The following is a 25154-nucleotide window of genomic DNA, read 5'->3' as shown; positions in this document are numbered from 1 at the left end:
CCATAGTCTGGTATCAGTTAAAACACAACAGCAATGTGTGGATGGGCCTATGTCCTGGTATCTGTTAAGTCACTGTTTCAGTGTGGGGTGGGCCCCACAGTCTTGTATCTGGCACTGCTGTGTTGTGGTGCAGTCTGGGTAATGTAGTAATGGGTGGTGTGTGCTGCTGAGTGGACTGACTGTACAGCAGGATTACCCTGGCAGGCTGCACTTTGTGGGAGTCCCTGCTGTAGCTCACAGTCAGCTATAGCTTGACTAATGCACTCTGGCTGGTTCTTTCCAGAACATTCTACTCGTAGACTGATAGGCAAGGAAATGACTCAGCCACAGAGTAATGACTAGCCATGTCCCATGCCATAAAGAAACTGGTATTGCATTCTGAGATGCCCCTTCCAAGAACAAAGAAGTAGAAACAAAGGCTATGGAACTGAACTTGCAAGATGTGGAAATGACAGAGAAATTCTGGGTTGTGGGTTCTTGTCGGTGAAGGGTTAAATTAAATCCATTCTCACTGCTGCAAACTGCACTATTGATTTGGGAGAGTGCAGTACAGCATGTGTTCTCCTTTGAAGCATACACTATCAGCTTCTGCGTCTTAATCACACTGCAGTTTGCAAGTCAGGCTTTCAAAGACGTGAGCCAAAGGAAGACGCTTCATGTGCCCGATCAACCAGCAGGGGTCAGTGCTGCTCAATGAGATGCCGACATTCCACCCGACCGAAATCCTCTCATTCCTGGGAGATGCTAGAGCCAATTAGCCAGTTGGTACCGGAACAGTTCGGATTAGATACATGGTCACATTCATGGGAGCCATGTGATTCATACGTGTGCTGGGTGTGTTTCTGAGAATAAAAGTACTTTCTGACGAAATAAGCAGTTAACATGAACCAAATTCTTGACTGTAGGCTGCATTTAGCAAACGGTTAATCACTGTTTATGCTTATCTTGACAGCCTGTCCCATAGAACTAAAAAGAATAAAAAAATGATTGATCTCCCTCATTAGGTGTGCAAGTTGTTCTTTTTGGGATGATTGCTACAATGCAGTGCGGGCATGTGTTGTGGAATTATTTTCTGGTCTGTGCTTTAGGCTAACGCGACCAGTGGTCTGAAGGCATAGCAATGAACATGGTCTGGCAACAAAATGTTCCCTTTTAGGTTGGTGTTCAGCAAAATATATCTTCTGCTTCGGAACACTGCAGTATTGTATCAAATGGTTCCATGAAGTGATTACACTGAGATCGCTCACCATAACATTTAGAACACCGCCCGACAGGATACAGGAAATAAATTCAGTGCAAGTTCTAAAGTTTGCAATGAAAGTAGGACATGGGTTAAATGTGTTTTTAAAATGAGAGAAAATGTGGAAAAATATTTTAAATGTAAGACAGTGATGGTAGGCTTCAATAGTAGACATTAATGTCTTGAAATTCTATAGATTTGTTCAGAAAAAACGGTTTCAGTTTATAAAGTTACAGCATGAAACGTGGTTTGCTATAAGAATTTATAAAGGATGAGAACATCATAGGATACAAGAAAGCAAAAAAAAAAAAAAACGTTTTAAATGAGGTAACATTAAAAAAGGTGCACACGTGCTTTAATGTAAGATCCAAAAAAAAATGCGTGCAAGGGCTTCATGTCTAAATATGAAAGCGCAGATGCTGTGTTAACTTGAGCATGGGGTGTAAGTGTAAGGCATAAGATTAGACCACAATGTGCGAGTCACATCTACACAGAGCGAGTGAGAGAGAGAAAGAGAAAGAAGAGAGAGAGAGAGAGAAAGAGAGGCCCAGGGAGATCTCTCATTAACAGGACTGATACTCTGCCTCCTGGCCTGCTTCAGGCTTCCTCTCCCACGGAGACCGAGAGAGAGTTTGGCCCAGATTTTGGTGATGCAGATTTTTGGACATCGGCCTGCTAAGGCCAGGTTCCCCTGTGCTAGATGGTAAGGCTTCACAGCCAGTGGTAAATAATGTTAACTAACCCCTCCAACCTCTGACAAGGGGCACTTCTGTCAACACAGAGAAGACCTGAGCTCTCCACCACCTGCTGTCTAGCCTTGAGCTCTGGACCTACTGTAGCAAGGAGGCAAAATATAGTGTTCCTCAACAAGGAAACTACCAAAAATGGGGTGACCCAGAACTCTATTTTCAGGTGTCTCCTAAGGGGTTGATCACAAAGATTTTGTATCCTCAAAGAGATTGAGATGGATGTATTTTCTCGGGAGCTTAGGGAGAGAACAGAGAGAGAGTTGAGGGCCATCCATTGTTTCACAGAGTTTAGCAAACATAAGAACACAAACCTCAAAAGTTTAAAGAAGCCAGACATTTTGCAGTGTATGTAATCTCTGTTAACTATTCACCAACTAATGCCTCCTTTCTCAGCCCGATATCAATTCCACCTTTTTTTAAGAGAGCTTAGCGGAATCTCAGGGTCAGAACCCTGTCCTGGAGGGCCATGTTATCCGCTTCTTTCAGCAACACTGATTCCTACAAGTTATTGATGGGTGAAATAATCCACATGCCTTGTTCCTATTGAAAGGAAACCTTGAAAACCTGGATACAAACCACTTGGTGACCTAAGTACTGTTTGTCAGTTTTTATTTGAAATAACCCCTCAATCATTTAAGACGGGTCGGCGTCTATTATTATCTATGAATTGCTAGAATTGTTAAAGCAATGGCATCCGTTTGTTGCAGTCCCACGCCGAGCACGCGTGGAGCGGCTCTGAGGGTGGGGGGAGGGGCTCGGCAGGGGCTGTAGGAGGGGCTTATACAGTAGAGCCCTGACTCCACTCGCCTCGGAGTCACGGTCGCGGCAACTTGAGACGATGCGGCTTGTAGAAGGCGTATCGTTCCCTAATATCCTGACCCTCCTGGGTCACTGATTGACGGGGCCGCACCGGTGTATCCACGGCAACATGGGTGATTGGAATAGATTTGCAAGGGGGAGCAATTAGCTACCAAATTGGGAGAAAATGGGGAAAAATCTAACAAAATAATTTAAAAAAAAAAAGGAGTGTGCATTGGGCATTGGGCATTGGATCCAATGAAGAAGCCGGCTGGTGAATCGAGCGTCTCATCTCAGAGCTTGCATACCTGGGGTGTGTTAACTAAGCCCAGGAGCTAGAAAATGTGCTCCACTCTGTTGTATGAGGCTGAGACCAGGAGCACCTACTGAGAGAGAACGGGGCTGACTTCCCTTCCCTTGCCTGGAGGGAGGTACTTCTCCACTGAAACGGAACGGAATGGCCTCACAGCCTATAAAACAGCGACCTCGGCTCAGTGTACGGCCGTTTTCTTTTTCCGTTGGATTTTGACTGTTCATGAATAATTCATAACAACCATCATCGCCTATTTTTAGTGATAGTAAAAAAAACACCAGCCAGTCATATATAGCACTACTGAAAATGTCTTAAACCTCACTCGAAAACATGAACAAAAAAAAATATGTTGGCTAAAGTTTATGACAAAGTTAAATGACCCCCGCATTCCGCAATATGCGCTCATGAATTATTCCTGAACAAGGGAATATAATTGCTCCCTCCCCTTTCATACAAATGTATCTGTGCATATTTATCATTATTATATCTCCTTTAGCATACTGTATGTTTGGGAATGTGGTACTGCTCACTTTTATGGTACATAGACTGGCCAGTCTTGATGCTCCAGAAACAGGAAGTAGAAGTATTTCTTATCTTGCATCTGTTCCTTGAGCATTTTCCCATTCAGTGTCTGCAAGGCTTCCCACTGAAATACATCTTGCTTACTGTCAAATAAATAAAAAACCCACAAAGCATGCAATGACATTGCAATAACCTTTCCACAGGAAAAATAAGACCTATTTTATGATGCACTGTGATTACATTTTCTATAGTGGACGTAAGTCATCATATTTTTGCACTTCTATTACTCCTTTCCTCAATCCCATGATACACCAGTGGCAAGTCCCAAAATAGGCTGTCTCAGCTGTTAATTTGCTAGTTTCAGGCTCCTCCTCTTTTAAAAACAAAGTGGGAGAAGCCTCCCATCCCTGTCAGTGGACAGAAACGGGCTGCCATTAAACGTGCCGGCAAAAGGTTTCTGTGTGGCACTTAATTTGAGCCTGAAGAGAGGTACAAAGGCAGAGCTAATATATTCAAAAAAAATAAAAATAGAAAGACTTGTGACGCTTGATTTTGGACAATTTGTTGATTCCATTGCTATTTTTGAACTTGGGGGTGTGAGCCAGCTATGGGGAGCGAGTTTGGGGGCGGGTGGGGGGGTTGTGTGTTGATGTTACAGAGCTGGTGCACTCAGCTCAGCAGATTCTGATGAATCTATTGCGCTTGCATGTAAGGCCCACAGCGTCCCAGCGGGCCCTGCTGCTGGCAGAGTGGTATACGCGGCTGTAATCCCCCTCTCCTGGAGGCTAAGACCTGAGCTCCCTGAATCTTAGAATACAACAGCCAGCTTTTCTTTGTGTTTCTAGAACAAGGAGAAACATCCTCACAGGGGCACACACAGCACGGCGTGTGAGCCGCAACATCGTTATTGGGGAGCCGCAGCGTTCGTTTATTATCTTCTCATATATTTTGACAGACTGTATATGAAAAAATAATACATATTTATTTTCACATATTCAAGCGGATTTAGAGGAGTGCAATCCGCCAAATAAGAACTGGTTCCATTCAAATAATTACTGGCTAAGGCCTTTAAAGAGTTGAAAAAGAAAGAAAATAAATTCATATTTCAAATTTCTGACAAATCTTATTGTCAGAATGGTATGTTGAGGTAATATATATTTGGGGAATAAACTCCATTAACTGCATTTTCTACTAAATGAGTTGTCAGTATGGCGGTATTTAGTGCAAATGCTCATTGGATACCCATTAATTACTAATTATCGTTTAAATATTTGGATTCCCCATTGAACAATTCAAGGACATTAGTGTATTACAGTGTGTAGTGTAAAATACAGGTATACATCTATGGAAGAGGAAAGCATCTGTCTTGAAATGTCCCTTTGAAATGCCAAAAATTATTAAAATGATGGAGAATGAGTATAGTAAATGACATTTTTTTAATGCATTAATAAGAAAAAAGTATGCTGTGCAGGCCAAAAGACATCGCTAAACGAAAAACATTCATTATCAACGTGAAAGTCCTTTACGGATGCTGTCTCCTTGGAGGTGGATGTGGACGTTTGAGTGTTGATGTTGACGATCGATTTGGATGACGACAGTACACTGCTCTTATGCAATCAGAGGGTTTGCATGTAAGCACTTATGTAGGCACTGCATTATGGGGAAGGACAAACAGCAAATGAAGCAGCATCAGGTCAAGTCGGACCAGCCCATGCAAGTCCTCTCATCCTGAGCGGCAGCCATGCCGTTTTACCCCTGCTTTTATACACCCTGGTGTTCCTGACAGCTTTGTGCTTTCTTTCTTTCAGCTTTCTCTTGGTCTTCTCCTGCCTGGTTCTCTCTGTCTTCTCCACCATAAAGGAGTATGAGAAGAGCTCAGAAGATGCCTTGTACATCCTGGTATGTGTCTTTAGTGTGAAAGAGCAGCCTTGGCCAGTCAGGTCCTGTTATTCAAGTCAAGCAGAGTCTACTAGGGTCTCCAGCCTCGGTCATGGAGAACCACATCTGTTGGGGTTCCCAGCTCTGGCCTTAGAGAACCACAGGGACTGCTGGGTTCCCCAGCTCTCGTCCTGTATATCTGCAGGGTCTGCTGAAGTGCCCAACCCTGGTCCTAGAGAGCCACAGGACCTGCTGGGGTCCTCAATCTTGGCCTGAGATAGCTACATGGTCTACTGGTTTCCTGCCACTTAATTGATCAATGAAAGCTGCTTAGTACACAGGCCCTACTGGCCCGGTCTGAACTGGTTTCTGATGTTCTAGTGAAAAGTAAAAGCAGCTGATCCTGTGGCTCTGTGGGACTCGGGTTGCAGACACCCACAGTGCACACTAGGCAAGACATTGTCCCTTAATGGGCTGACTGGCCTGTTTTTATCATCAAACCTCCTTATGTCTTTACTGTATGCCCTTATGAACTGCCCTCTAAACCACAGCTAAATCAGGCCATATAATCTATCCACAGCACAGATTTACAGTTCGTCCTTATACGGCTGGCCAATATATGCCAGATGAGGCCACAGTGGTGTGGGATGAATGGGCAAGGACAAAGCATGCTGATGGACTGTTATTTTGAAAAGTTAATTGTCAAGTAAAATAAATAACTTATGTCCATAAGCTTCTTTCCACATGGTGACTTTGTAACAAGCCTGATAAAGGCAAAAGCTGTGCTGATAACCTACCTGACTGTAGCTGTGCCACTGAAGACAGACTGTATTCAATCAAGGTGTCTTGACTTACACGAAAATGCAACTTTTATGCTTTTCCTTCATAAACTCATTTCAGCAAGTTCATTTTAGTGATGAACTTCCAAACTATGATTGGAAAAAAAATTAAAAAATTTAATTGTTTAATTTTAAAAGTTAATGCTGATCCCATCCGCAGTCTGAAGTTCCAGGGAAGCCCTGTTTTCCCAGCATTGCTCAACACTGCAATACAAACCTATATACAGTACGAGTTGTCCTTATCTCAGACTGACAAGCTCTATTATACTTGTTTGAAACACAGTGAGATATTGTGTTACAGCCTATGGATGCCAGAGAAGAGCTGTACTGTTAACACCAGCTTGGAGCAAAAATGTATGTATAAAAATGCAACAAAGAGAAGTGGGCTATGAGCTGTGTGGTCTCCTGCCCCCTGTCTGTGTAGGAAATCGTGACCATCGTGGTATTTGGGGTGGAGTACATCGTGAGGCTCTGGGCCGCGGGATGCTGCTGTCGCTATCGCGGATGGAGGGGAAGGCTGAAGTTCGCCCGCAAACCCTTCTGTGTGATCGGTGAGGAAGACACCGTATGCTCCCCGCCCACCACATCCCATGCCACGGCTGCCCTCCGGGGCTGGGAGACGGCGGCCATGTTGTCCTGGGTGGCATCTGCATCGTATCTGTGCAGGTTCACTGATGTTGTAAGACAGCCATCCACTGAGCTGAGCTATATCAGAGGAATATCGGCGCATCTCTACATAGATTTGATGTAAATCAGACCTAGTGGAAGGGAATGTTGCCAGGCGTCTTATGAGATTTCTGTCACAATGCGGTATAGAAGATGACATCGCATTTCAATGGAAAACAACAGGGTTACCTTCAGAAATACCGAAGTGCAGTAATATCAGAGTATGCATGCCAGTAACCACATGACTGGGTGATTGAACACGAAAGGTGCAGGTAATGAAACACATGAAACAGGCCGTTTAATAGCCTACAATTCATCTCCACTAACACCCACAAAGCAATGTACTGAGTCTCTTGGTGGTGTTCCGCTGAAGGCGTTGGTGTTTCGTACCCTCCTGGGAAATTAGTGAAGTAATCTCCCTGCGGCCTCAAAACGTCACACAAGACGCCTCAGCTTCGTGAAAGATTTCGGCCACTCTTGAGTTCCTTCTCCCAGAGATGCTAAAATGGCTTTCTGCTCCTCCCCCGCAGACATCATGGTGCTGATAGCCTCCATCTCGGTCCTGGCGGCGGGAACCCAGGGGAATGTCTTCGCAACCTCCGCCATCCGGAGCTTGCGCTTCCTGCAGATCCTGCGGATGATCCGGATGGACCGGCGGGGCGGGACCTGGAAGCTTCTGGGATCGGTGGTCTACGCGCACAGCAAGGTGACCCTCCAAGCCACTGCTCCGGGGCCATGCTAATGCACTGTTTGATTTATAATGTCTGGTTTTAATTCAACTCTGAAAGAGCTCATGTGACTCCATTGGGGAATGTACACAAGCAGTAAAAACAAACAAATCACTCTCAAATTTACATTCACATTTTTGGATATTATTTTTGGGTGGCAGTGCAGTATAATGGCTAGATCATTGGGCTTCTATCTCCAGGTACCTAAGCTCAGCTCCCAGACCCTTGAGCAAAGGTGCTTTGACTGAACTTCTTCTGTAAATATCCAGTATGATTGGATTAGATGTGGGAACTTTGTGGACAGTTATGGCGATGCTCTAACTATATCACACTGCTCCACAGTGCTTGTACCACAAAGCTCCCATTACATCACACTGCACTACAGTGTATATACTATGATGCTCTCACTATATCTGAGAAGCCATCTGTAGTTTAACAGTGCTCAGAAGCAATACAGTAGTCTAACAGCGCTCAGGAGCTCGACTGTAGTCTAACAATCTTCAGAAGCAATACTGTAGTCTACCAGTGCTCAGAAGCCCGACTATAGTCTAACAGTGCTCAGAAGCCTGACTTACACCCAGGAATACACCCAGGCAACAGTGAGGGGTTGAGCATTGGGGTACAGTCTGCCTCGTGTTCGTGACCTCAGCTGTGTCCTCAGCTGTGGTCAGCCCTTGCAGAAGGTGTTTGGTCCTGATACAAAAATGAATCGGGACCCTGTCGGTCGGCCCTTCAAGCCAATCAGCGTGCCATAATAGTTTGGACGTGGGTGAAGAGGCATATCCTGCTCATTGATTATTTCTTTACATCGTTGCAGTAAACATTTCACTGGCTACTTCCCCAGCTTGACAAATGTTTATTTACCTTTACCCAAGAATCACAAAGTTATCATGAGCCGCTCCTCAACCAAGATACAGTCTCTGTAGTTTATGTTCTGCCGCTGTATCAGAGAAGTTACCAATTTCTTACATGCAAAACTGGTGATGATCCAAATCTGCCATCTCTTCCCCCTCCAATTTGCGACACAAATTGCTGAAGGTACCGACAGCTCGGCTCCCTGCTGTTGCTGGCTGATGGTTTCCTTGGTGTATTCCCAACTTACAGTAACAGTGCTCTGAAGCCAGTCAGCCTTATAGATCCCATTCCATAGCATAATGTCATCACAAGCTGGGAACATCTGCTTGCACAGCAACTACAAAGATTATGCTGCTATTAATATTCAACCATATGTTTGTAAATATAATATGAAAGGTCCTAAATATATAATGTGAAGGTTACCTTGGATAAGAGTTTTTGATAAATACTGCAAGGTTATATAGTAGGAATAAAAATACATTTGTAAAAAAACACATTGTTCAGCATCAGACCATAATTACTTATTTTTCATGGAATACTTTTGTCATGGACAGTGCTATACATGACCAGCAATGCTCTGTAACAGTAGAGGCTGTATAAAGTGGGAAGTTTGAAGGAAGTTCTTCTCATTTCACCATGACATCTCCAGGACTGGCAGCTGCAAATACCATTGCTCTCTACACTTTGAGGCCTGAACTGGAAAATTTGCTCATGGGTGTGTTAGCTTGTTGGAGCAGCGCAAGATGGAGTAATATTTCCGTGCCCTGGAATTGTGAATTTTGAAATTGAGCAGAGATGTGTGTCTGATAGTGGTCGGGTAACGTGTCAGTTTACTTCTCACACGCAGTCAATGGACGATGCACCCTGTGACGTGTCTTGCAGCTTTCCCTAAAAATCATATGAGGCTCCAAAAGCTGTGAACGTATATGTTGGTGCGAAAGATTCTGACGACACTGTTTTTTTAAAATTCCACACAGGAGCTGATAACAGCCTGGTACATCGGTTTTCTGTGCCTGATCCTGGCATCCTTCCTGGTTTATCTGGCTGAGAAAGAAGACAATCAGGAGTTTGCAACCTATGCAGACGCACTGTGGTGGGGATTGGTAAGCCTCTCTCTCCATCAATGACTCATTTGGTTATTTTTAGTTCTGTGATGTAGAGATCACACAATAGAGTGTTTTTGCCCATAACTAATGTGACCATATGACTACAGCACACAACATAATTTGATTACTCTCTACAGTACTGAACACAGTGATTAGTATTTCAGTAATATGTTTACTGTCCCTTCTCTCTCCACAGTATTGAACAAAGTGACTAGTTTTTCAGTAATGTGATTAGAGACCATTCACTCTCCACAGTACTGAACACAGTGATTAATATTTCAGTAATGTGATTATTGTCCCATCTCTCTCTACAGTACTGAACACAGTGATTACTATTTCAGTAATGTGATTATTGTCCCATCTCTCTCTATAGTACTGAACACAGTGATTATTATTTCAGTAATGCGATTATTGTCCGATCTCTCTGTTCAGTACTGAACACAGTGATTAGTATTTCGGTAATGTGATTATTGTCCCATCTCTCTCTACAGTACTGAACACAGTGATTAGTATTTCAGTAATGTGATTAGAGACCATTCACTCTCCACAGTACTGAACACAGTGATTAGTATTTCAGTAATGTGATTATTGTCCCATCTCTCCCCACAGTACTGAACACAGTGATTAGTATTTCAGTAATGTGATTATTGTCCCTTCTCTCCCCACAGTACTGAACACAGTGATTAGTATTTCAGTAATGTGATTATTGTCCAATCTCTCTCTACAGTACTGAACAGAGTGATTCTGAACTCTGAATTCATAACCTCTCATAAAGAGAATATATTAGGGCAAAATGTTTCATAGTGGGGCTTAATAGATCTGTGCTTCCTCAACTGTGATGGATCACTAAAAATATTCAATTATTTAGGAACTATTACAATATGAATTATCTCTCTCTCTCTGCCCCTCTGTCTCTCTCCCTCTTTCTCTCCCCCCTCTCTCTCTCTCTCTCTCTCTCTCTCTCTCTCTCTCAGATCACTCTGACTACGATAGGGTATGGGGATAAATATCCCATCACGTGGAATGGGCGACTCCTCGCGGCAACCTTCACTCTCATTGGCGTGTCGTTCTTTGCGCTCCCGGCGGTAAGAAGGGGGACGTTTGATTTGGATAGAGAAGGGACAGCCAGGCTTTGTCACCCAGCAAAAGCATTTTAATTTGTCAAATGTGTCAGTGATTGACAGCACATGGTAGCCACAGCAGTCCTGGGCAAGCTACCCTCTGCCTTCATTACTCCTAATTCATTCAAAGGGAATTGTGCTTGTGGATAGGAAAGTCTCTTGGAAGTAATTCAATATAGAAAAAACAATGTTGGTCTTCATAAAATATCAGTTTATATTTATCTACTGTAATTGTGGTGTAAGTGTGCTCATTGTCTAAATATAAGATGGGATGGACTACAGCGTCATCTCGGTGGTTCGATCCCCGGTGTAGCCACGATAAGATCAGTGCATCTGTTGGGCCCTTGAGCAAGGCCCTTAACCCTACATTGCTCCAGGGGAGGATTGTCTCTTGCTTAGTCTAATCAACTGTAAGTCGCTTTGGATAAAAGCACCTGCCAAATGCCACTAATGTAAATGTAATGTAAAAGATAAATTGGCACGAATTGATTGGGTGGTGCTGCTGTGACGTTACTGTTCCACAGCCTTGTTATTCCTCTTTCACAGGGAATCCTGGGCTCTGGGTTTGCCCTCAAGGTGCAAGAGCAACACCGGCAAAAACACTTTGAGAAGCGCCGCAACCCAGCTGCTGGCTTGATCCAGGTAAAGACTGCACAGTACTGCTCTGATTGGCTGTCTGATCCAGGTAAAGACTGCACAGTACTGCTCTGATTGGCTGTCTGATCCAGGTAAAGACTGCACAGTACTGCTCTGATTGGCTGTCTGATCCAGGTAATGACAGCACAGTAATAATCTGATTGGTTGTTTGATTCAGCTGAATCCCTGTTCATACACATGGACTGCATTTATATAGCGTTTTTTTACTTAACCATTTGATGTACACTCACTTTATTAGGTATTTATTTGACTTGTTTTTTAGATTTCTATCCACTTAAGAGTTATGTGTTGTGTGTTCGAGCTGCACGTTCACGCCTGTTTTCCGTTCTGGTTCCTCAGTGGTGGAATGACTTGCCTACCTCTGTCAGAACAGCAGAATCCCTCCCCCTATTTCGACGCAGACTCAAAACCCACCTTTTCAAACTCTACCCTAGTCCTCCCTCCTGATTTCCCCTGCCCCTCCTTTCTGATATCCCTATCCTTGTCTAACCCCCCCCCCCCCCCAAAAAAAAAAAAAAAAAAAAAAAAAAATGCACTTCTGATGACAACTATGTTTAGAACAGCATTTCCTGTGTATTTTGCTAGTTTCTGGATGTGATGCTCTGACTTATGGTAGAACCTTTGCACTTGTAAGTCGCTTTGGATTAAAAGCGTCTGCCAAATGACTAAAATGTCAAAATGTAAAATGTATATGTGCCTCCCACTTTTTAAGGGACCAAATGGGACAATGGGTTAGGGTTAGGGTTAGGGTTAGGGTGCTCAGCTGTTCCATGGCCAGGTGTGTGTTATTCCCTCATTATCTCATTTACAAGGAGCAGATAAAAGGTCTAGAGTTAATTTCAAGTGTGCTATTTGCATTTGGAATCTGTTGCTGTCAGCTCTCAATATGAGATCCAAAGAGCTGTCACTATCAGTGAAGCAAGCAATCATTAGGCTGAAAAATCAAAACAAACCCATCAGAGAGATAGCAAAAACATTAGGTGTGGCCAAATCAACTGTTTGGAACATTCTTAAAAAGAAAGAATGCACCGGTGAGCTCAGCAACACCAAAAGACCCGGAAGACCACGGAAAACAACTGTGGTGGATGACAGAAGAATTCTTTCCCTGGTGAAGAAAAACCCCTTCACAACAGTTGGCCAGATCAAGAACACTCTCCAGGAGGTAGGTGTATGTGTGTCAAAGTCAACAGTCAAGAGAAGACTTCACCAGAGTGAATACAGAGGGTTCACCACAAGATGTAAACCATTGGTGAGCCTCAAAAACAGGAAGACCAGATTAGAGTTTGCCAAACAACATCTAAAAAAGCCTTTACAGTTCTGGAACAACATCCTATGGACAGATGAGACAAAGATCAACTTATACCAGAATGATGGGAAGAGAAGAGTATGGAGAAGGAAAGGAACTGCTCATGATCCAAAACATACCACCTCATCAGTGAAGCATGGTGGTGGTAGTGTCATGGCGTGGGCATGTATGGCTGCCAATGGAACTGGTTCCCTTGTATTTATTGATGTGACTGCTGACAAAAGCAGCAGGATGAATTCTGAAGTGTTTCGGGCAGTATTATCTGCTCATATTCAGCCAAATGCTTCAGAACTCATTGGACGGTGCTTCACAGTGCAGATGGACAATGACCCGAAGCATACTGCGAAAGCAACCAAAGAGTTTTTTAAGGCAAAGAAGTGGAATGTTATGCAATGGCCAAGTCAATCACCTAACCTGAATCCGATTGAACATGCATTTCACTTGCTGAAGACAAAACTGAAGGGGAAATGCCCCAAGAACAAGCAGGAACTGAAGACAGTTGCAGTAGAGGCCTGGCAGAGCATCACCAGGGATGAAACCCAGTGTCTGGTGATGTCTATGTGTTCCAGACTTCATGCTGTAATTGACTGCAAAGGATTTGCAACCAAGTATTAAAAAGTGAAAGTTTTATTTATGATTGTTAGTTTGTCCCATTACTTTTGGTCCCTTAAAAAGTGGGAGGCACATATAGAAACTGTTGTAATTCCTACACCGTTCACCTGATTTGGATGTAAATACCCTCAAATTAAAGCTGAAAGTCTGCAGTTAGCACATCTTGTTTGTTTCATTTCAAATCCATTGTGGTGGTGTATAGAGCCAAAAAGATGAGAATTGTGTCGATGTCCCAATATTTATGGACCTGACTGTATCTACAAGATTGTATGCATTGCACTGCTGCCACACAATTGGCTGATTCATTAATCGCATGAATAAGTAGTGTAATAAAGTAGAAAAGTTCTTAATAAAGTGCTCGGGAAGTGTATAGTTGGAGTAATTATCCTGCTGGACAATCTGCTTACGACCATGACTCAGCTTCCTAGCAGAGGCAAACAGATTTTCTGTCGAGATTTCCTAGTACTTCGTTGAATTAATTGTGCCATTGATCTTAAATCGAAAACATCAATGACCCACAGACATATTTGACAGTAGCCATGAGCCATTTGCATTCAATTTTGCGGCCAAATATGTTGATGGTGTGTACGGGCAAAATGTTCAATTTTGGTCTCATCTGACCATAGCACTCTCTTCCAGTCATAATTCCAATGAGGTTTGGCAAACTCAAGATCCTTCTTTTTTATTGTGCTCAGTAAGGGCTGTCTTTGTGCCACCCTTCCAAAGAGATTGTTGGTATGTTTTTTTTTAGACTTGGTGACCCCAAGACACAACCAATCTCTGCCATTCTTAAACTGTGACCACTGTGACCTAATCATCTTCCATACCATCCATGGGGATAATATGCACTTGCGTCCTCTTCCTGCCAAGTTCCTGGCACACCTTTTTTATATCCCTTATAGGGCTAAGACATATGTTTAACCATTTTTTTTTATTTTTATAACTATTACCTGACTTGTGATGGTCAATTACCATCTGTGTCTTCTGAATGGACAGTTCTTGGCTTTTCCCAAGCTGATGGTTGACAAAAGGATTTAGAAAGCTTGTTACCTCTTGTTTATACTCTAGTGATGGAATGACACAATATAGTTATTTCAGACAGAGATTAACTAAAGTAAAATTGTATTGCCAATTTCACTTTGTTTGACTTTATCTGCAATAATTGTTAGGCATGCTGAAAATTTCGGTACCTGGGTTTTCAGAATGAGATTACTAAATAAAAAACATTGATGGCAGGGGGGGATGTATTGAAATAAATATATATAGTTTTTCTGTATTTTTGAAGATAAAATATTGATCATTATCCATGTTGTTTATTATATGCAGCCTTTTTTCTCCATTTTTATTAAGGGTGCCAAGCATTCTGGAGCCCAGTGTATATACTGCGTCCTCTGGGAATATTGTTTGTCAGGTATTGCACTATTGCTCATAGAAATCAGGTCGATGCACTTATGTTCTCTTACATTGTAAGTTGCTCGGGATAAAAGCAGCTCCTCATTATATCCAATGTAACATAATGTAGTGCCTTTTAGTGCTGGGCTGAACACAATCCTGTAAACACACATGCTTGCACACACACACACACACACACACACACACACATTCTCTCTCTCTCTCTCACACACACACACACACCCCCGCAAACAGACACCATGAAGAAATAAATGTGTATTGTAAGACATACTATGTACTCACATGCATATTATCATGAAAATCTTTCACATATTGAAAAAAGCAAGCATATGACAGTATCTTACCTCAACCTCCCTCAGCTGGCTGAGCTGTCATAAATGATCAGTAGCAAGGTTTTTGTAGCAGCCCAGTTTTTGTAATACTGTTTTTGAGAGCCCAAAACTCATGATTGGTTCCTGACATGCACACAGGGCATTTGACATGGGCATCGACAAAACACTATTTTCAGAAAAGTATCTTCAGTGTGGAAAAGGACTGGCTCGTAACTTCAATGACAAAGCTGTCAGCCTCTTTACAAAAGCCACAAGCATAAAAAATGACAGATTTAATTTTATTTTTTGACTATTTTCCTAACGAACAGCGGCTGTTAAAAACGGAGTTGACTCATCTGTGACTCATTGGTGCTTCATCCTGATGCCTCTATGTGGCACTCACCTGTAAGCCGTGTGCGTGGGTGTACCACGCATCATCCTGGCAGCTGCAAATCAAAGCCCATGATGTTCCCTTTCTAAGGAGCTACTCTCACAGGCTGTGGTATCTATTAATCAGAGCCATTTGTAACGATGGGGATGGTACCAACAAGGCGTCACCATCAACCGATTTGAGAAAACCAAAGCTCTTGTGGTTGCGTATTGTTACGATAAGCGACCATTTGGGAAAAGTTAAGACGAAATCCTACTGCCAAGAGTCGGCATTCACGTTGCACAGCACAACATTTTGACCCTTTGTCTACATGTTGCGACGATGTGCCGCATTGTAAAGGAAAATAACATAAGTATAGATTTTTCCATGTAAACATTAAACGGTCGATTTTGAATATTATCCAACAATTACCTCTGGCATTCTCTGCTGCTTAGACATCTCTGCTCATTGTCTCTCGCTGCCGCTTCTCCTCTCATACGCACGTTACCCCGTATCGCAGTTTGATTGGTCCTAATTAACACGCTCTTCAGTCAAAAACATCAACAAGGCACACAGTCTAAGCTCGCTGGCAATATCTCAAGATGGATATTAACAAAAAGAAAAGAACATGCAGTTACAACCAAAAATGACAAATGGTACAGAGAGCCTCTTTTGGCATATTTGTTTTCAGTTTCGCGTGGAGGAAAATAGGCTACGACGTGAAGCTATGCAGTACACGTGAGTCTCATTGGAAAGCTGTTCCAGAGTTAAGAGTTCGGCTAACTCAGTAGCTAATTCTGCTTTGTGGTACTGTCCCCTGGTCTATGGATGCATTTCCACTTAAACCCAAAGCTAATAGCCAGACGGACAAAGTAATTGTAGCTGAGAACACGTGTGCGCCACTCTCATTCACACTCGCTGTGTAGCAAGCTAGGCCTGTCACTTTCCCAGACTACGAAATTGCAAAGACAATATCATGAAAGCCGATTTAATTTAGAATTATTATTTTTGAATTATTATTATTTTTAACCATTCAATTAATGTCCAGGTGATATTTGCAATATTTGCGCTGAATGTATATTATGTTATGACTAAGTCATGTCAGGATTTGGGAGGCTGTGATTGAGCTATCCTGTTAATTACGACTGTTCGTTATTATTTCTTAATTGTACGTTGGATCTAAATTATTAGGTTCTCTTTTTTCCTTTCTGCAAATCCACCCATCCATGGTTTTTATACAGGAGTGGTCTAAAGTGGCTCATTAAACAGATCGTAGTGAAACTTGAGATAAATGTGGCCGTCACAGGTCCCCAGAAGTGTATTGATTTTCTCGTCAAAGAGCAAGGTCACAGGGGCATCTGATTGGGTTACATTTTTCTGGTCTCCAACTCGACCAGTCACATTAATTTAATGGATTCTGAAGAAACCTGATTCCCTAACACCCTTTCCTAGAACGCTCCCAGTCGAAGAGTAGAAGCCAGTGAGATTCCTATGATGTTTTTGATTTTGTCTTTAAAAACCTATGCATGAATTTTGACTTTCAACCCTTCTCAACCTTTGCTGCAAAGCTCTATTGATTTCAAGGTGAAGATTAAAGTTTAACCCTCTATGAGACTTTGTCGTGTGTAAATGACACAAGGAAAAACAGTAGATTATAAAAGTTGGAAACATCTCACCAATCACATTTATTTTAAAATGTATCACATTACTTCTCCATTGTCCAGTAAAGCTACAATGTTTGGTCACATGATGAAACCTTTGGGTATGCAGGGGTAAGTAACAGAGACAGTGGGAAGCTTTAAAGGACATGGTAGAAGGGTGTCATTGTAAGTTAAGTATGAAGTGGAGAATTGTTGAAAAAATATGTTGTGGTCCTAAAATTGTCTAAAATATTTATGCATATAATCAGTAATTAAAAAAGAAAAGAACACTGCTTAGGACTGAAAAATGGTGTGTTTGATATACACAACAAAGTCCCATATGAGGTGACAGGCGGTAAGAGCAGTCGTCTGGCAGTCGGTGTGTGTATGAATGGGTGAATGAAAAGCATCAATTATACAGTGCTTTGGATAAAGGCGCTATATAAATGCCAACGATTTACCATTCATGTGAGGGTAAATATTCACATACATAGTGGCACTGCTATAGGGCCATTCTGCGTCAGCTCAAATGAACTGCAGCGCAGCATTTGAATCTCTTAATGAGGATTAGAAATCCTGAAAATACAAGCTTCATACGCTGGACTGGCTACTCAACTGAACTGAACTTAACTTAACTCACTTCAGTAATATAATATGCCATTTGATTTGGTTGTATGTAAATACGTAATCTCAGTAAGTTGCCCTCGATAAAAGTGTTTGCTAAATGTACGTTTATTAATGATATGACAATGCAGGAAAATGCTCAGTGTAAAATAAATGGTGACAGAGTGCTATAATTCCCATTGCCGCCCTGCTTATTACTCATAGCGTTTATGTAATATGCTTTTAGGGCAATTAGATATCTGTATACTGTAACGCTTTCTGAAACGGTCAGTCCTCAATGCTTTTAATTCACCAACTCAACCTAAAGCATATTGTGTGCCCCTTTCAGTTATGTCTGCCTGGAGGGACATTGTCGCTGATGGAGTGTGTTGTGTTTCTTTTTACCCAGGCTGCATGGAGGTTTTATGCCACTAACCTCACGCGGACGGACCTCCTGTCCACCTGGGATTACTACGAGCGAACTGTGTCAGTGCCCATGTACAGGTAAACAATGCACCTTTCCTTTGATGAATTCAAATGAATTACTGCATTTTTATAATGTAATAATATGTGCGGTTTGTGTGATAAATTCTTCTTGACCATTTCTTCTTTTGGTTAGAACAGAATTTGGACCCTTGTGTTTTTGTAAGCCTTTTTGCTGCAAAGATTTATGTCATGTATGTCTAAATAATTGAGGACGGGTTTGTGGAGGAAACTGGGAATGAAACTGGGGTAAGGACTGCTGTGGCAGCACAATTCTGAGGGAGCAATTCAAGGACATAACGCCAAGTGCAGGAAATGATCCAGATTTTTATCACTCCAAATCGACACCAAAAACGACTTGGGTCTCATGAAGCCCACGTTGGGTGGAGTGACCAAATATTCTGCTGTACTTTTTGTGTCACTACCTTGTGTAATCCATAAGACATTGATCACTTTAGCAAAGGACTAAGACCAGGTTCCATCAGTAAGTTATCGAGCACATGGAAGTACAGGGGCTCCATCCATTTTGAAAGCCTCAGACTCCCTAGTAAATGTCTGGTAGAAAGGTAGATGGGACGGTTGGTAGAGAGGAAGGAAGGATTGGGGCCTGGACCCTGGATTTTGAGGGACGCAGCCATTTTTGTTTTTCCCAGGGTAAAACGACAATAATATTGCAGGGGTCTGTCACAGGACCACTGTAAAAACCCTGATGCTCCATCGCCTCGTTGGCCAAAGAAAGTATCCATGCCCGTAACTCTGAATAACAATAATTTTTCAGCAAACTTTACTCATTTGTCATCTTTTTTTCATCTCTCTCCCCCCTGATTGTGAGGTATAAGCGTTATTTTTCATTTGAGGAATTGAGTGTCATTCTGCCAACGAGAGAGGAGAAAATCATTGCTCTTGGCGAGAAAGTGGGGCAGACTAAGGATGCAAACGATAGTCACGGCAGCCAATAAGACTTTTAAGAAATGAGCCGTTCCCTGGTGTGGGCTACAGCATGGGCGGCCTGCTTCGCTCTCAGCCTTCTGTAAGTACAGGTTTTTAGTGGGGCTCACTGAGGGAGATAACCTTTTCCCTGGAGGACCAGATTTGCCTCTGGCTTTTGCTCTCTCCTACCCATTCATTTATCATTTAAATAAATTATTAGGTTAAATTAATACAGGTGAGTTAGTTGCTTGGGGCACTCTATTTGAACAGTAATTTGATTTAATTTAAAGGCAATGCAAAAGAGTCTCAGGCATTTTCACTTACCCTGGGTTTATATGAGGGATGCGGTGTGCTTTCAACACTTGCTGCACTGTTCAGTTACAAGATGTACTGAAACCTTGACACTTGTAAATCCGGAGATTTACGCATTAACATGGTTTACGGAACTAAACGGAATTTGTTCCACAAAGTAGGACAGAACTATGAATACATGGTCAACCTGCATGTTAATTTGTGTTGAAGCCCAGCAGAGTGTGTCTGTTACAGTTTGTTTATCTCCAGAATAGTGATAGGCTCAAGGAACCCTATGAATCCATCAAAGAACCCTCTCTAGTTTCAAATGGGTTTGTTCTCAGGTCAAATGGTTCTTTGTCTGGACCCTCACTTCACACCAATGACTGAGGGTTCGATAGAAACCCATGCTGTGGAGGACCGAGAATATGCAGGTTGTAATTCCAACCAATCGCTTCACCCGCTGAGTTCACTAATAAGTTCCCTCCTTTCCGGTTGAAGATGTGTCAATTGGTGAAATCAGCAGGTGTTGAGATTGGTTGGAATGAAACCTGCACACTCTGGGGCTCACGATTGGGCACCCCTGCCGTATGGGGACAAGCCAAAGAACCCTTTTTTCCGAGTGTATATACCTTCTGGGGCCTCACAGTATGTGTTTTCCTTTGCTGGGGTCCCCTTTCCCCTGTCCCCACCCCGGCTGCGTCCTTACTAACGTGCGGCAATCCTCCAGCTTGCTCTCGTCCAGCCCCTACAGGTACCGTCTGAGCTGCATGCCCTCACCGCGCCACCTGGCTCCCCCGCTCCGCACCGGAGTGCGGGCTCTCCATTCAGCCCTGAATGGATCGCTTTACATAGCCTTTGCTGCTCAATCCATACCTTTTTTTTGGTTATTTTTCACTCAGCCTGACCACATGATTTATTGCCCTGGGAAATCTGCATACATCATCATTGGAGAGGCCATTAGCTGCATTAAATGGCAATGACTCGGGGTAATGGAATGTGCCGGAATTTGCTTACTGAGCCCTCCTTTATTAGGCCTATAACTGTGCAGTGTTTTCGATAAAATGGTGGTATGGCTTACCTTAACTGTGCGGAGTGTTGATAAAAATGGAGGAATGGCTTACCTTAACTGTGCAGAGTGTTGATAAAATGAAGGTATGTTTTACCTTAACTGTAGAGAGTGTTGATAAAAATGGAGGAATGGCTTACCTTAACTGTGCAGAATGTTGATAAAATGGAGGTATGGTGTACCTTAACTGTTTAAGTGTTGATAAAATGGAGGTATGGTTCACCTTAACTGTTTAAGTGTTTCATGATGTCATGAGGGAGTGTGATGTCAACTGATCAGTACATGCATCCAGTACTTGAGATAATATGAGTACAGCCTGATTTACATTTACTGTACACCCTTGCAACAAGTGTCGTATGACAACAATGACTTTTAAACTGAAAAATTTCCCACAGTCACACACCTGTACAATTTTGTTATGTCGTGTACTTTGTTGCGTGTACTTGTGTTGATTGGACAGCCAGATGGAACACTGAAATTCATTGTCATCATTTGCTGAAACAAATGCAAAACGTCCTGTGACACTTTAATGTTTTGTTGCACAACACAAGGTCATGCGATGAAGTAAAGCAGGCTTAAGATGGCTCTATTGAACTATTTTTTTCAGCACCATGCATCTTTTTTCTATCTATTCCAGGTCTCAGAGTAGCAGTAATGGGATATAATCGTTTTTTTGGATCTTTAGCCCTTAGGTAAACTAAAAATAAACCCACTATGATTTAACAGTAAGACCAGATTCCCAGCTGAAATTACAATATGTGTTCATTATTTATTTGCAGGAAAGAACATTTGTAGTTTATAGCGATTCGTATTATTCTCCTGAGACCCTGTTATTTTGACATAATAGTCTTGGATGACAAAATATGTTGCACTGGCAATCTTTTCATAAATATTACTTTATTTTTACTGACTATGTAGGTTTTAGCATAATATAAAATATGGTGCTTGAAAAACAGACCGGAGAGTCTCATGTTCCCTAGAGGGGACAAAAAAGAATCTGCAGTTCTTAGGAGGAAGTGGAAAAGGTTTGTTTAATTTAGCCTGGATCATGTAGCTGACACCCTTCATGTTAAATTTGGGCTGTGTCAGTGGTCAGTTGTGACTGGGAAACCTACATCACAGGGGCATAATTAGCTTTTCCTGCTGGGGGTTAGGTCAAGTTAAACATTGGCCACCACTGCATTAGCTCCTCACACCAGCGTATGTGAAGAATGGGAGGACTGCATCCGTTTCAGCTGCAGGGCTCCTCAGACAGTCAAACATTCACTGTGCTTGTGTATGTACTCTGGTAGACTACATTTGATCCTTCTTGGCTCATATTGTAGCACTGACTAGATAAACAAGTAACTGTAGCTAGCTTGCCTCCAACTCCCCGCAAATCCGCCCCCATCCTCACATCCCCCGGGCCGATCGCTGCCGACCTCGTTGGCAGTTATGCGTCTGGTTTTGACAAATTCTAAATCTGGTAATCCTACATCACAGTAATATCACCCACACGGCCGTGTGTGTCTGTGGTTGCATGCGGGTAATGTGGGCCCGGAGAACGACCTTTGGGAAGTCTCAGTTGTTTGATAGCTTGTTGAGGTTTAATTACTCGCTCTATCGCTCAATATAGAAGTATGAGTCTTTTTCCAGATCCGACTGGGGTGCCAATGGCAGGACTCCTGAACTCCGCTTTTTAAAATAAATTGGCCATGAGAAAACACACATGGAACATAACATACATAAGTTTCAGCAAAGGACCAAAAGTAGCCTTAGACAAAAGCTAGTTTTTGAGGCCTAAAGTGGAGTTTGATCACTTTTCATGCTCAAAGTCACTTTTAAAGCCTGAAACAAACTCGCATTTGGCTGCAAACCTGGGATATCCATCACTTCCTGTCCTTTGTCCAGCAGACTACGTATCTCGATGAGCTGATGGCTTACAGTATGCATAGAGCATTTTGTCATTATTCATTTTGTGCTGATAAAGGAATAATGAAAAATGCAGGCTGTTACAGTATGTTAGCAGTCACAATTTGGATATTTGTGTCAAACTAATTTGTTTGAAAACCTACATAACTGCAAAATTGCTAGCATAGCTAGTGGAGCATAACCGTAGGCACTGCAATCTAATGGTGAGGGAACTAAGAGGTTCCCAACTTGGATGCTGTTGAATCGTACCCTCAAGCATACCCTTGACATATTCAGCCGTATAAATGTGCTGTAAATAACGGATCTGTGTGAGTTGCTCTGGATGCAAGTGTCAGCTGAAAGTGTCAATGTAAATACGATTTCACAAACAGCATCACGAGCTTCGAGTCTGTCAGTTTCAGAAGGAGCTGAGAGCCAGCTCTACTCTAACTTCCTCTAAACTGAGAATGCCACGATTTGCAGACTCACGCCTCTTGTGCTGTCCTCCGTACTGACAAATATCAGCACCTGGAATAGTGCAACCCTCTGCATAACATACATCAAACTAAGCAATTTTGGTCCGGCTCCCCAATTTGCTTAGTTTCACAGAAAACAGACATTCTCATCTGTGCCGCATGACAGCAGCTTCCCGACATCAGCTCTACCCTGAACCATGCCGAATGAGGCTCAAACAAACAAACAGGTCCAAAGTTAGTTTGTCGTTCAAGGGTGCATGCCCAATGCATGACGTCACGTGAAGGTTTTGAGGGTTTTCAACATGCCACCATGCCAATAGCCTATTGGCACCTGGAACAACAGGGGTATTAGGTTCCTAGCCTATCCTAGCTCTGTTTCAGTCACTCAAGCCAGTGCTGGGACAAAGCCAGAAGGCAGAGGGTGTCCAATAGATAGCAGTGATTTTGAATGAATCTTTTTGCTTCTTCATAAATATAATCACTGTTGTCACTTTGGAGCTCTCAGCATGTTAATATTGTACCTGCTATCCACCTCCCAAATACTGACCCTGGATCAGCTCTGCTGAGGGACAGAGTCAGGATTCGGGCTGGGTAACCTGGTCCTGGATCAATATTTTTGGAGCACTGCCATCCTTGGAAAATTGCATCTTGAATTCTGAACTGGGAGTATTTGGTAAGATACTGCCATCTGCTGTAGTTTTGCCCCACAAACTGATAAATCCATGCACTCTCTCTCATGGTTTATTTTTGTTCTTCAAGGATCAAATTTCCCAAATGTGCCCTGAAATACAGCAGTGGGTAAAAATGAGTATGTTTTCCAAGCAAAAAAGGTACAAATCCATTATACATTGCTAGGGGTACAATTTAATGTACCTATATGGCACCACCCCAGCGACAAGCATTTGTACCTTTTTAGGCACTTTTCGTTATTTGTGAGTGTGCTCTAGATAGATATTGACAGAAGTAGTCATTATTATTTATTAATAATATTTCATTTCAGGAACCGAGCGGCCGCTACTCAAGTTAGCTGCCACCCCTCTAGTGACCTGTTCTGCCTCTACTGCCTCTAATGGTGAAACACAGTTACTGCAGTTGATTCAGTCAGTCCTGAGAACGACCGTCACACCCTTTATGTTGAGCACTCTTCAGGCTGCAAATGTATTTACAAAAGAGCAGTAGATGCATGGGTTTCTCTGCAGTGAAACTGTGGCTGTTAATGAGATGTATTAAAAGGATTGGCTGGAGTTCATGTGACCTCACCTCTGTATTTGCAGACTCATTCCTCCCCTGAACCAGCTGGACCTTCTGCGCAATCTGAAGAGCAAATCAGGGCTGTCCTTCAGGTCAGAACTCACCGAAGCTGTAGTGTCGAGGGATAGGCTTTTGGAGATGGGTTGAGGGAACCTGGCCAGATAAAAAGAGAGTCATTTTTCATTACTGAAATGTGATATTGACTAGGGAGGGCTTTTGGCTAATGTGTCAGAGCGATGTTAAAGAGGATATGTGATTATTTACTTTTATTGAATAATCATTGTTCTAATATAGTACAATGCAATATGCATATTTTAATTAGCTTTATGGGAATGACCATTTGAGTAATGTTGAGAAAAATGCTCAAGTGTTTGTTTGCGTGTGTGCATGTGTGTATGTGTTTGGGTGTATGTGTGAGCATGTGCATGTATATATGTGTGAGCATGTGCATGTATATATGTGTGTGCATGTGTGCTTGTGTGGGAGTGTGTAACATGCGTATGGGCACATGTGTATTTATGTATTTGTGCCCATGTATGTGTTTATGTGAGTACCTGCATGCATACGCGTGTGTGTGTGTGTGTGTGTGTGTGTGTGTGTGTGTGTGTGTGTTTGCTCTTCTCTATTTTGTTACAGGAAAGAACAACAGCCAGATCCCTCTCCCAGGTTGGTGTCCCAGAGCAGGTTTTTACTCTGTTCTACACTGAGCCAATGTCAGCTGCTCTTGTGTTATTCCCGCACTCCGTGTTTGATCCACGGTGCATGCCGTCAGTTGATGTTATATGCATACTGTCTGGCCTGCAGGAAGATTCCCTTAAGGACATGATATTCTCATCCACAAATATCTACCTTGTGAGCTCCATAAATATCACCTGGTGCCAAAATGAAGATCTGGCTGTGATCATTTTTTTTTTGGTTAGAATAAATTTAACTTCAAACCTCACTCGAAACCAGTTCTGAAAGGTAGCAGAAATGAAGTGAAGTCACTGTAGGACTGACCTTTAAAGAAAACAAACAAAGCATTGACATGGATTGTA

General features: G+C 42.5%; 1 protein-coding gene across 3 annotated transcripts in view; it reads left to right on the top strand.

The window, feature by feature from the left end:
* The window catches only part of LOC133138222 (potassium voltage-gated channel subfamily KQT member 2-like), a 63469-nt gene that overhangs the window by 16829 nt on the left and 21486 nt on the right, over positions 1 to 25154 (top strand). For 2 of the 3 annotated variants that reach the window (XM_061256802.1, XM_061256800.1), the window contains exons 2-10: positions 5431 to 5521; positions 6764 to 6890; positions 7536 to 7711; positions 9566 to 9691; positions 10669 to 10779; positions 11362 to 11457; positions 18137 to 18231; positions 24141 to 24209; positions 24754 to 24783. In XM_061256802.1, the coding sequence (XP_061112786.1) occupies positions 5431 to 5521; positions 6764 to 6890; positions 7536 to 7711; positions 9566 to 9691; positions 10669 to 10779; positions 11362 to 11457; positions 18137 to 18231; positions 24141 to 24209; positions 24754 to 24783 (921 nt within the window). Of the gene's footprint in view, positions 1 to 5430; positions 5522 to 6763; positions 6891 to 7535; positions 7712 to 9565; positions 9692 to 10668; positions 10780 to 11361; positions 11458 to 18136; positions 18232 to 19954; positions 19958 to 24140; positions 24210 to 24753; positions 24784 to 25154 lie in introns of all 3 variants that reach the window. The other variant, XM_061256799.1, reaches the window with a different exon arrangement.

This window comes from Conger conger, chromosome 10, assembly GCF_963514075.1.
Source record: "Conger conger chromosome 10, fConCon1.1, whole genome shotgun sequence".
Taxonomy (NCBI): domain Eukaryota; kingdom Metazoa; phylum Chordata; class Actinopteri; order Anguilliformes; family Congridae; genus Conger; species Conger conger.
This window is presented reverse-complemented; position numbering and strand designations above follow the sequence as displayed.